This window comes from Trachypithecus francoisi, unplaced genomic scaffold (assembly GCF_009764315.1).
Source record: "Trachypithecus francoisi isolate TF-2019V2 unplaced genomic scaffold, Tfra_2.0 Lachesis_group2, whole genome shotgun sequence".
Lineage (NCBI taxonomy): Eukaryota > Metazoa > Chordata > Mammalia > Primates > Cercopithecidae > Trachypithecus > Trachypithecus francoisi.
The window spans coordinates 5320976-5334212 of NW_022681465.1; the positions used below are offsets into that span (position 1 = coordinate 5320976).

The 13237-nt window shown below is 39.9% G+C and overlaps 1 protein-coding gene across 1 annotated transcript in view; it reads left to right on the forward strand.

The window, feature by feature from the left end:
- ICE1 (interactor of little elongation complex ELL subunit 1) overlaps positions 1-11872 on the forward strand; it is a 67268-nt gene extending 55396 nt beyond the window's left edge. Inside the window, exons 18-19 of the mRNA XM_033178755.1 lie at positions 8373-8471; positions 10804-11872. Of these exons, the coding sequence (XP_033034646.1) occupies positions 8373-8471; positions 10804-10985 (281 nt within the window). The 3' untranslated portion in view covers positions 10986-11872. The remainder of the gene's footprint in view (positions 1-8372; positions 8472-10803) is intronic.
- The last annotated feature ends 1365 nt before the right edge of the window (positions 11873-13237 follow it).

Below are 13237 nucleotides of genomic sequence, written 5' to 3' on the forward strand. Positions count from 1 at the left end.
TCAGCATATGCAAATCAATAAATGTAATCCATCCCATAAACAGAACCAATGACAAAAACCACATGATTATCTCAATAGATGCCAAAAAAGGCCTTCAATAAAATTTCAACATCCCTTCATGCTAAAAACTCTCAAACTAGGTGTTGATGGAACATAACATAATTAGAGCTATTTATGACAAATCCACAGCTAGTATCATATTGAATGGGCAAAAGCTGGAAGCATTCCCTTTGAAAACCGGCACAAGGCAAGGATGCCCTCTCTCACCACTCCTATTCAACATAGTATTGGAAGTTCTGGCCATGCCAGTCGGGCAAGAGAAAGAAATAAAGGGTATTTACATAGGAAGAGAGGAAGTCAAATTGTCTGTTTGCAGATGACATGATTGTATATTTAGAAAACCCCATTGTCTCAGCCCCAAAACTCTTTAAGCAGATAAGCAACTTCAGCAGAGTCTCAGGATACAAAATCTGTGTGCAAAAATCACAGTCATTCCTATATACCAATAATAGACAAGCATAGAGCCAAATCATGAGTGAAATCCCATTCACAGTTGCTACAAAGAGAATGAAGTATCTGGGAATACAGCTTACAAGGGATGTGAAGGAACTCTTCAAGGAGAACTACAAACCACTGCTCGAGTAAAAAGGACACAGATGGAAAAACATTGCATGCCCATGGATAGGAAGAATCAATATCATGAAAATAGCCATACTGCCCAGAGTAATTTATAGATTCAATGCTATTTCCATCAAACTACCACTGACTTTCTATGCAGAATTAGAAAAAAAACTACTTTAAATTTCATATGGAACCGAAAAAAAGCTCATATAGCCAAGACAGTCATAAGCAAAAAGAACAAAGCTGGAAGTGTCACACTAGACTTCAGACTATACTAAAAGGCTACAGTAACCAAAACAGCATGGTACTGGCACCAAAACAGACATATAGACCAATGGAACAGAACAGAGACCTCAGAAATAACACCACACATCTACAACCATCTGATCTTCGACAAACCTGATAAAAACAAGCAATGGGGAAAGGATTCCCTATTTAATAAATGGTGCTGGGAAAACTGGCTAGCCATATGCACAGAACTGAAATTGGAACCTTTCCTTACACCTTATACAAAAATTAAATCAAGATGGATTGAAGACTTAATGCAAAACCCAAAACCATAAAAACCCTAAAAGAAAACCTAGGCAATACCATTCAGGACATAGGCATGGGCAAAGACTTCTTGACTAAAACGCCAAAAACAATTGCAACAAAAGCCAAAATTGACAAGTGGGATCTAATTAAACTAAAGAGCTTCTTCACAGCAAAAGAAACTACCATCAGAATGAACAGGCAACCTACAGAATGGGAGAAATTTTTTGCAATCTATCCATCTGAAAAAGGTCCAATATCCAGAATCTACAAGGAATGTAAACAAATTTACAAGAAAAAAACAACCCTATCAAAAAGTGGGCAAAGGATATGAACAGACACTTCTCTAAAGAAGACGTTTATGCAGCCAACAAACATGAAAAAAAGCTCATCGTTCATTGGTTGTTAGAGAAGCGCAAATCAAAACCACTATGAGGTACCATCTCATGTCAGTTAGGATGGTGATCATTAAAAAGTCAGGAAACAACAGATGCTGGTGAGGCTGTGGAGACACAGGAACACTTTATAACACTGTTGGTGGGAGTGTGAATTAGTTCAAACATTGTGGAAGACAGTGTGGTGATTTCTCAAGGATCTAGAACCAGAAATAACATTTGACCCAGCAGTCTCACTAGTGGGTATATATCCAAAGGATTATAAATCATTCTACTATAAAGACACATGCACATGTATCTTTATTGCAGCACTGTTTACAATAGCAAAGACTTGGAACCAACCCAAATGTCCATCAGTGATAGACTGGATAAAGAAAATGTGGCACATAATACACCATGGAATACTATGCAGCCATAAAAATGAGTGTATGCCCTTTGCAGGGACATGAATGAAGCCGGAAGCCATCATTCTCAGCAAACTAACACAGGAACAGAAAACCAAACACTTCATGTTCTCACTCATAAGTGGGAGTTGAACAGTGAGAACACATGGACATGGGAACATCACACACTGGGGCCTGTCAGGGCGTCGGGGGTAAGGGGAGGGAGAGCATTAGGACAAATACCTGTGGGACTTAAAACCTAGCTGATGGGTTGATGGGTGCAGCAAACCGTCATGGCACATGTGTACCTATGTAACAAACCTGTACGTTCTGCACGTGTATCCTAGAACTTCAAAAAGAAAGCTCTCTTAATTTTGACCTGATTTCTGTATCTGCAGCATGTATTCTTTGCCCCTGGGGAATATGAAACAAGCTTCATCCAATTTCTGCATTATAGCCCTTAGATACTTTGAAGACAGTTATGACTTTTAAATATCTTTGGATTTTTCTTAATTAAAACTCAAAGATAGCATCATTTGCAATAAGGTTAGTGTTTGAGAATACGTTATGTAAGTGAGTCTAAAAATAGATCACAGTAGGCAATACCCTGTGAATTTTGTTACTGTATCGGCAAATTTGCATTCCTCCTCTGTGTGTACTTTGCATGCAAATATAGCTACATTGCCCTAAGTAAATAAAATGATTCTAGACAAAAACTTGGTTACAAAGTAGACACCAAATTTCACTGGAAATAACCAATAATACACTTGGAGATAAGTTGCCAAACAAGAGGATAGGAGAACCAAATGATTGCCAAAGACTAGGAATTCAGAAGAGATATATCAGAAGATAAACAGAGGCACAGAAGTGGAAATGAAGAAACTAGGCCACGTGGTGCACAGGTTCAAAACTGTTTTGCTGAATTCCTCAGTTCAAGATAACCCTCAACAACAATTTCCATTCTAGCTGTGGAGCACTAGGGAACACAGGAAGGTCAGTGATGGCATTCCCAGCAGTTAGGTGACATCCGTGTATCTGGAAATGCTGATTTCAGCAGCAGCTTCTCTTATGAATTCAGGAAAAAATGCTCATGCTTTTGACTCATTCTAAATTGTGAAATCTTTTTGAGAGTTAAAAAAAGTCAGAAGAGATGTTTTAAGGTGTAAATAAATATGTTATCCTAGATAATCTGTGGAATTTTCAAAACAATAGGGTGTTTTTTTAGTCACACTTTAAAATACGGTGATTTTTTTTGGTTCTTGTTTTAGTGGTTGTGTTTCTGTATTGGTTAATCTTGAGAAGAAATGAATGAAGATTGTGTTTTTTGTGCTCAGCAGCCTCATATAACAGCAGAAGCAGCCTCTTTGCATTTTAGAGGGGGTCAGCTGGACATGTGATTTATCTTGGTGTCTTCTCCAGTGTCTCTTCTAATTAGTGTTTATCTTCTGGGGTTACCAAATTTGGCTGGCCATCCAAATTGCCTGAGAAGCTTTTTAAAAAACACAGATTCTCAGGCTCCATCTTCCGAGGTTCTGATAGTGTTAGGGTTATGTCTGCAAAGCTCTGTAGGCATGCTCATGAAATAATGGGTTTGGAAAAGAGAATGATTGCCATAAATAAAACAGTATACACAGTCATTCACCGCATAACAATGTTTTCATCAGCAGTGGAGCACATACCAGAAGGTGATCTCAGAAGATGATAATACCTTGTTTTCCTGTACTCTTTCTATGTTTAGATACACAGATGCTTACCAAAGTGTTACAGTTGCCTCCAGTATTCGGTACAGGAACATGCTGTACAGATTTGTATGGCCTAGGTGTGTAGTGGGCTGCTCCGTCTGCGTTTGTGGAAGTGTACTCTAGGATAATGTTTGTCCAAGGACACAATCTCCTAAAAGATGAATTTCTTAAAATGTGATCTCCTGGCTAAGCAACCTGTGACTGTACTTTACCTTTCATTTAGATGTCACAAAACTCTTTTAAAGAAAACTATTTAAGATTATATACTTTCAAATATGTACCTTAAAATATGTGAATTAAGAATATGTTAATAGTTTATTTAAAAAGAAGGATGTGTGACAAGGATAGTGGTGTGGGCTGAGGGCAAGGGGTGAAAGTGAGTGAGGCCTGCTGTTTAGGCCTGGCAGATTTCTCAGAAGTGACATTAATACCCTCACCCCCCAACACACACACATACACACAAAAACACATTCATCTGGATTGGGAGTTTGAATTGTTCCTAAGGAGAAACTGTTAGTGAACTTTCCTGCCATTTCTGAATCTGACCTTGACTGAAAAATTGAGTAAAAGTGATATAATGATATTAACTTAAGTCACACGCTAATCTTCATAAAATAAAGGAATTGTCTTTATTCTTTTTTGTTGTTGTTTTTTGAGAAGGAGTTTCACTCTTGTTGCCCAGGCTGGAGTGCAATGGCACCGTCTCGGCTCACCACAACCTCCGCCTCCCAGGTTCAAGCAGTTCTCTTGCCTCAGCCTCCCGAGTAGCTGGGATTACAGGCATGCGCCAGCACGCCCGGCTAATTTTTTGTAGTTTTTTTTTTTAGTGGAGACAGAGTTTCTCCATGTTGGTCAGGCTGATCTCGAACTCCCAGCCTCAGGTGATCCACCTGCCTTGGCCTCCCAAGGTGCTGGGATTACAAGTGTGAGCCACCGTACCCAGCCTCTGTCTATTCTTAATTCAAAATCTGCACATCCTATTAATGAGATTTTTACTCCATGGACAATAAAAGAGTTTTATGTCAGTGAGACTTGCGTTTTCTAATGTTGGATTCAGGTGTGAGCATTGCTAACAGCAAATGGCCACAGGATTAGTACATGGGGTTTAACTCCAACCTACCTTAATGATAAACTGTTAAAAAGCATTTTGTGGAATGTTCAAATTGCTCTAGAGTCACAGAAATGTGGTGGAGAATAGAAACTCATCTCACTGCAGTGCTCAGTTCTTGGCAGAGCTGAGGCCTGGAAAGATTAAGCCCTTGTCTGAGGCCATACAGTGGAAAGGTAGCAAAATTGGGACAGAAATTTGCCTACCACTGGATTCAGTGGTTGTAGAATACCATCTTTCTGCCCCAGAGAGCTTTTACAATCCTGAATAATTTGCCCCTCCTGGTATTAACTGGAACCTAGAGCTAGAAAAAGACTGTGTCACATGTCAGGTTTCTGCAGGTCAGACTGAATTAGCCATTATTCGGTGATTTCTATCCATTCTCTTGGCAAATCTGTTAGCTTTCCTTCGAAATTGTGTCAGCTCACCATTTCTTTGCAAACTTGCATCCAAAAATTTAAATGAAAACCCTGCTGTCTTTATCTTCTAATTAGTGTTTATTGGAAGGGTCTGTCCTGTAGACTTACTTTGTGTGCAGGCCTCAGCTCTCCTCCAGCTCCCTTGACAGTGCTGGGGATTGCATTGTCATGGACGTTGAGATTAGCTCCACATTTCTTATTTGTATTCTAATACAGCTGGATGGCCCTGGGCATCCTCACATACCTTCTGTGGGGAGCTCTTCCTCCATAGCCAATCTGTCATCTCTGTCGTGTCATCGTATATTGAGTCTTTTTCCCCAAATCATCTACTAGACTCATGATTTCCTCTTATTTTACTCCTTAGCTCCATTAATTTAAATCACTTATAAAACTGAATTTCATTAAGCGCTTTTAATTGAAAGAAAGAGATCCATTATAACATGATTATGTATTTCCTGGGAACGCATGCACATCCCATGATTGAATAATGCCATAGCTGTGTTGGATGCACATCCCTTTCTCTGCTGTTAGTCATACATTTAATATCCGTGGTAGATTGTTTCAGAGGACAGATCCAGTGGTATGCTGTTAGCAGTTTAATCTAATTGCAAAGAGATATTTGAAAGTGGTCAGTAACCTGAAATTTCCGATTTCTGAAGTAAATTACTTTTCAGTTTCCTAGGCTTCCTAGAAATTATTCAGATATTTACAGTGTCATCTTAAATTGGGAGTTATCCTAATATTCTTTGATCAGTAATTATTTACTGAGCATCTGCTGTGTATCACAATATTCAGGCTGCACATACCTAACACTAAGCTAGTTCCTGTAGAGGTTACAAAGTAATACAAATTACTTAAGTGCCCCATGCCTCAGTTTCTCCACATTTAAAATAGAGATGAAACTCTCATACTGGATTCACATACAGACCTGTGGGACGTTTGTAGTATTGAGAGATAATGTGAACACAGAACACTGAGCATACAATATGATATTGTTGTAAAAGCACATCCAAGATATGTTCCGCAATCCTCCTACTGAAGAGTCAAAAGAAGATGAGGACTTGCCTGGATGGAGGGAACGGGATTCCACTTTGAATCAAGTTCTCATCCATACGAGAGCTCCTGGAGTAAGAGAAGGCTCCAAGTGTAGAGGAATGAGGGGGAATGAGGCCATTCTGCTTGCTTTAGCCTTTAATGAATTTGGTTGCCCTGTGATCTCAATCTTTGGATCTTTGGTTCTCATACCTGTTAGTTATCATTGAGAACCCTGAAAGAACTTTCGTTACTCCAGGTTATATGTATCTGTATTCACTGTGTTAGTAATTAAAAACTGAGAAATTGTTTATTTAGTTATTCATTTACAATGAACAGTAATGAACCCATAAATGACATTTTTAATGAAAGGTAACTATATTTCCAAAACAAAAAATAATGGGAATCGCATTGCCTTGTTGCAGACCTTTGTACTGTCTGGTTTGATAGAAGATGGCTGATTTTTCATTATCTGTTCTGCATTCAGTCCCATGTGTTTTTCATATACGTAAGACTGAATATATGAAGAAAACTCATTCTCATACAAGTATGTAGTTGATGGCAGAATCTTTTATTAGCCTTTTCAAATATGGATATTCTTTTTTGATACTACAATAAAACTCAACAAGTAGTAGTTTCTTAAAGGTTACTTGAAGTGTGAAATCTGAAATGCTGCAGTGAACTTTTTGTACCTTGTTTTTTTTGTTGTTGTTGTTGTTTTGTTTGTTTGTTTGTTTTTATTTTTTTGAGACGGAGTCTCGCTCTGTGGCCCAGGCTGGAGTGCAGTGGCTGGATCACAGCTCACTACAAGCTCCGCCTACTGGGTTTACGCCATTCTCCTGCCTCAGCCTCTCGAGTAGCTGGGACTACAGGCGCCCACCACCTCGCCCGGCTAGTTTTTTGTATTTTTTTAGTAGAGACAGGGTTTCACCATGTTTGCCAGGATGGTCTCTCTCGATCTCCTGACCTCGTGATCCGCCCGTCTCGGCCTCCCAAAGTGCTGGGATTACAGGCTTGAGCCACCGCGCCTGGCCTGTACCTTGTTATACTAGAATCTACTGAGCTAGCTTAAATGTTGAAGGGATCCTTTTGCCCAGTTATGATTTTGTAACCTGCATTATCACTTGGAAAATAGTTGATTGACATAGATATTCCAAATGCCAACAATACCCAAAAAACACGTTTAATGTCACCAGTCTCGTCACAGAAAAGTCTTAAATATTGTAAAGGTGTCAAGCTCAGGGTAACTGATGAAAATTGTTCCAAACTTAATTTTGCTTAAAAGCTCAAATGTTGTTGACCACGAGGATAAAGTTCCTTTAAGTTACAGGTTCACTTTGTTTATTGTTGAAAAAAATCTGCCTTGTTCCAGTTAGCCATAGTTTGTCAGTTCTTTCAATCAAAAGTGGTGTCCTATGAGAAAAAAGGCGCCTGATTTCATTCACAACACAAACAATTGGATAAGTGCATTTCTTCACAACAGCCAGTGCACTCAGTGTACGGGGGAGTGCTTCCTGTGCCGTCTACAGCATGGTACAGAGTTCTGTGTTTAGGGGTCCGGGTTTAGTGAGAGTAGTTGCAACTAAGTGAACTTGGCTTTTTGACTGTGAGCACCTGGCAATGGGGAATAACTCCCATTTAGCGAGGTGCCACTGTCTGGACTTGCACTCAGAGTCCAGTAGTTTCATCTGCTGTGGCTTTTGCACCATCAGACCACATGTCAGCACTGGGAGGAAGGCACAGAACTTCTTAGCATTGTTGTGAAGTAGTTTGACTTAGAGGACTCTAAGGTTTCTGCAGACTACATTTGAGAATGACTGCTCTGTGGTATAATAGCAGTTGCCAAAAGTCAGACCAAAAATACATATTTTGGTGGTACCATAGTCTTATCTTGGATCTGTTAACTTAATAGAAGTCAGGCGTTTCACATTGGTCCTAGTGAAACCATTCTTTCTTCTAACTTCTGTTTATTCCATTGTAACTTGGAAAGCAGCACATTGTATATCATCTGCATAGGTGAATGCAAGAAGATATGATGAGGCATTTGATCACTTCCTGTAAGAGAAATGGGCCTTTAAATTCTGAGGAGAAGTTAATCAACATTTAACTGGACTGTTTCCATTTTGTCTTGTTTCCCCTAGGTCGTTTAGGCCAGTTGGGTTTGAAAGAAGGATTTCCATCTGCTGTGAAAAACATTAGTTCGGTTATCGGTATGTTTATACAGCATGCTCACGATGAAGGTAAAACTTACATCTAGTAAAATTACTTTCAAGTAACTTGAGTTTCTCATAGTTAAACCTTTTTTGGGGTCCTTACTGTGTGCTGTGCTCTGTGCTTCGTTTGCTGCCTCATAGATGAGGGAATATTTGCAAAACATTCCGGCATTAATATTGGAATGTGTGTGTGGATTTTGTGGTGGTGTTTGTTTTTACTTAAATGAAAGTCATTTGCCCTGTTGGGCACTGCTTCCCTAAGGAGGAAGAAACTCTCTTTTCCTGCGGCTAACATTCTGCTTCTAAAACTGTACTGTGTGATCCCTGACAAGTGACTTAACCTGGGCTCTCTGCGAGGCCTCCTGGGTGGAGCTGTGTCTTGATGGAATGAAATCAGTGATGCACAGGTATCACAGAGTACTTAGCATCATCGGGAGAGAGCTTGGAAACCTGGAAACCTTGTGAGCAAGGCTTCCTAGTGGGGATTTCTGTTATCATTTACATATTGCATAGCATGTGATTTTATGTCTTTTGTGGGAGAAGCTTAAAGTCACTCTTATAAGGGATGAATCTAGTTTTTGTTTTGAATATTGTAGAATCAAGGAATAATACAGTTAAGCAGCATCACATCAGAAATGCACAAAGTGACATTTTCAATACTGTATAACACCCAAGATGATCTTAACATGATAGGTTCTTTTGTCTTCAGCTTTCAGTGGAAGACTGGATATTGAACTTCATGAGAACAGCGTTTCTCATTAAGCTGCTTTCTCTGAAATACCTTCTTTCACTTTAGGATAGCTGCTGAAGCGGTGCACATTTCTTCCATATGACAGTGTTCTCTTTTACAATTGAGGTTGTATATTGACATAAGAGAAAGTAGCCAGAATAATGGCTGATGGGTTGTCTAGCCAACAGATGCAGATTAACTTTGCTACTAGGGTGGGTGTAACCTCGAAGCTGTGGTAATCCTCGTCCCCATGAGGGAGAAGGAGGAGCTGATGTTGGGACCTGCTATAGATTAGACCCCGTGCATGGCACTGCCCCACAGCCTAATCCCCAAGACAGCCATCTGTGTGGATGGCCTTGTCCTTCTTATATACGGGAGGAAACCAAAGCTCAGACAGAAGAGTGATTTGCTGAAGGTGAGGCTAGGAAGTGCCATCCCTGCTGTTTGCCCAGGTCTGTCCCTCTCCAGAGCTAGCTCTTTAAATAGTGCCACATGTTCTTATTTATTAAAATTCTTTTTAACCTCTTGTGTTTCTCTTACTGTTAAACTTTTTTATTTGTTTGAGTCATGGCCTTACAATGTACCCCATGCTCTATGCTTTCTCATTGCTTGTCATTTATGGCGGAGGAAGTAATTTTCAGAGCTGCAGTTCTGCCTGCATTTTCAGCATTAATGTTTGAATGTGTGGGCTTTTGTATTGTTTGAAAAGGTCTAGTTTGCCCTGTTGGAGAAGACTGAGATACACATTGAGTATATCTTATTTGAAATGCTTGGGACCAGAAGTGTTTTAGACTTCAGATTTTCTTTATATTTACGAGTTGAGCATCCCTAATTAGAGAATCAGAATGCTTCAGTATTTCCTTTGTGGGTCATGTTGGTGCTCCAAAAGTTTCAGCTTTGGAGCATTTTGGATTTCAGATTTTTGGAGTAGGAACACATGACCTATATATAGTTAATAAACTTTAACTCCTAAATTGTTTAACCTAAATTATTTAAATACATTAAATTTTAACTAAATTAAATTTTAATAACTCTAAAATAAACTTACCTTAAAAGAGAACTGTGATAATATACTGTAATGTATAACCTAGCTATAATTTAGAATCACACTATACTGTAGTTTTTGAAAGTATGGTATGGTTAAAAAAAAAAAAAAAAGCTTTTCATTATAGCTCATTTTATTATGCTTTTTCATTTCCAAAGTTCACTTATAAATACTTCCTGTGGATATCTCATAGAGTCATGTGTTTAATGAATGTTTTAGAATCACATTTTATTAAAACTTAAATATGAGAGTGTGATCCTTCCAGAACTGTTTTGGGAAGCTTAGTGGTGGCCACGGGTGACTGGGATCTTTGAGGCCCTCTCCCTTTTACAAACACACCAGCAGACCTCAGGACACTGCTGGGGCCAGGAAACCACAGACAGCTGCTGTCAGGCTTTTTTAATTTTTTATTTGTGGACAGGTCTTAAATGAATTTTTTTATTGTGGGTTTTTAAAAATATTTAATTTTCATTGCTGGCAGAAAGCATTCTGTTATTTGAATAGTATTCCAGTAGTTTACATCACTAAAATTTTGGATAACAGATACTTTATTGTCTTATGACTGATTTGAAATTTCTTTTCAGATATACCATGGGGTATACAGTTAGCAGCTGTGTATGCTCTTTGTGACTTGAGTCCCAGCAATCCAGCAGAAATTTCGAAGATCCTGGAAGCTTGGCGGAGAGAGGCCTCCAAAAGCGTTCCGTCTGCGATTGTCAGCTGCTTAGAGGAAGTCAGTGCCCTGAGCACGGAGGAGCTTGGCTGACCCGGGATGCCACTGAGGCTTGAGAAGTGCCTTGACACATTTTGAACACAAATAGTTTGATCAGCTTTGAGAACACAAAGGGAGGTTTAAAAACGAAAGACATAAAATAGATAGAACAGATCAGAGGCTCTCCTTCTTGTTTGGCAAGGAGACAGGAGAAACAAGCAGTCGCATAGTCGTTTTTCCCTAAATCTCATACATTTCACTTAAGGCTGTCGTGATCTGTGACATATGGGTTATATTATTGTGTCTTTGTCAAACAACAAAAACTTGAACTTAGCCCTTTTTTTGCTGCAGAAAGTGTCCTTTTAGTGGCTTTTTAAAATTGAGTGGCATTTTATAATAAACTTACCAATATAAAAACATGATTTGGTTCCTTAGCTATTGTTGGACTTGTGCTCCAATGAGTGACTAGGAAAAAATAAATTGGCAAAAAGTTAGAGTTTTCTGCTATCTTAGCTGGAAATGAGCTGCAAAAGTTTTTCTCAAGATGTAGTGTGTAATTGATCAGAGCAAAACGTGGAGAGCCCTTTGCAGAAACCCACTTTAATGCATTTTCTTCATATCCCTAAAGTTCCTTAAAAATACGTGACAATGTATCAGGAAGAGGAGAACTGAAGAGTAGAAGTTCCCTTGCAGATTTTTTTATCAGTGACATGTAAATGAGCAACTCACAGATGAGCGCAGGCAGAGCTCTGTGTGCCGTGTACATATGGACCGTGCTATGATGTGTCTCACATTTGATGATATTCCACTTTCGGAATTTTAGTATTTGTATATAGAAAATGGGTTTAATAACTCACCATGGTTTTGATTTGTCTTATATTCGTTATTTCTTAAAACTCTTGTATGTGTTTTTATAATAAAAAATAAAAGTAAGCCATGGATATTACTGTTCTGATTATTAGAATGAAACTGGGTGTTACTTCTGTTCTACCAAGGGTGAAGAAGACACCTAATCGAAGAAGAAAATGGTCATTCCTAAGGAGACTTGCCTTCTGGGGATATAAACATTGCATTGCCGGTACTTGCCTGGCTTTGAGTATTTACGGAGATGCTCTTTAGTGATACCAGATGCCAGATAATTAAGTGCTTGCAGGCCCTCATGATTGGATTTTTTTTTCATTACAATTGCTGCCCTTTAACAATTGCATTTGGCAACAGTTTTGTTACTCCTTCCTTAAGTAACTATAACGGGCATAACTGAAATTTTTAAATCACTTGGTTGCCCTTTTGGAAGCTTTTGTGTTGATACAAGTCATTCTTCCTACCAGTATGTTGAGCATATTCTCTCTGCCAGGTGCCTTGCTGGGAGGAGCTAGTCACATGGCATTTGGGTAAAGGAAAATCCTAAAGGAGTGATCACCCGGTATATACAGCAATCATAAACGGGGAAATAGCAGTAAAGAAAACCTGGAGCTTTGCATATACAGTAGCAGGGTAAACGCCTCTTTCCATGTGGTGGACAAAGAGGGTCTCTGAGGAGGTAACATTACAAGGACCTGGATGGAGGGACCCAGCCTTGAAAGCAGGCAGGAGAAATGTCCCTGCCGGATTGGAGGATTGGATGACGGGGGTGGGGGGTGGGGATGGCAACCCTGAAAGGCAACAACCCCGTGAGTGCCAGAAGGAGTCTGCTGGAGCCAAAACTCCTGTCGCGTGCCCATGAGATCAGGTTAGATAAGAAACTGCCAGTCACTCAAAAGACAGCTGGGAGCACTTTCATGCGGAGTGGTAGCCGAGGCTCCAGGGAGACTGAGCAGACATGTCACATGCAACAGTTCACTGGGGCTGTTCTGAGGAAAAGGGATGTGAGAGCGACAAGAGGTGAAGTGGAGAGACCTGTTAGGAGGCGACTGCAACAGGTGGAGCTGGGAGCTGACGGTGAGGGTGCAGACGGTAAAGGGCAGATGGGCTTCACATCTGTCAGGGTAGAATTGATGCTGTGTTCATGAAGTCCCGGGCAAGGATCAGGGAAGACTCCCAGGTTACTGAGTTGAGCACGTGGAATCGGGGATAGATGCCCAGGTTTAGGAATTACAGGTGGTAGGAATCATGACTCTCGAGCTTTCCATTTGGGACATGGGAACCATAAGACCTCCAAATGGAGGTGGCAGGGAGCCTTTATGGGAAAAACTCTATAGAAGGGATGTGGCAGTTTTGGAAGCTGATAGCATATGAAGACTACTTGAAGCTCTGTGTATTTCTGCGTTCACCCAGGGAGACAAATAACTTCCCCCCAGTCCCTCCTA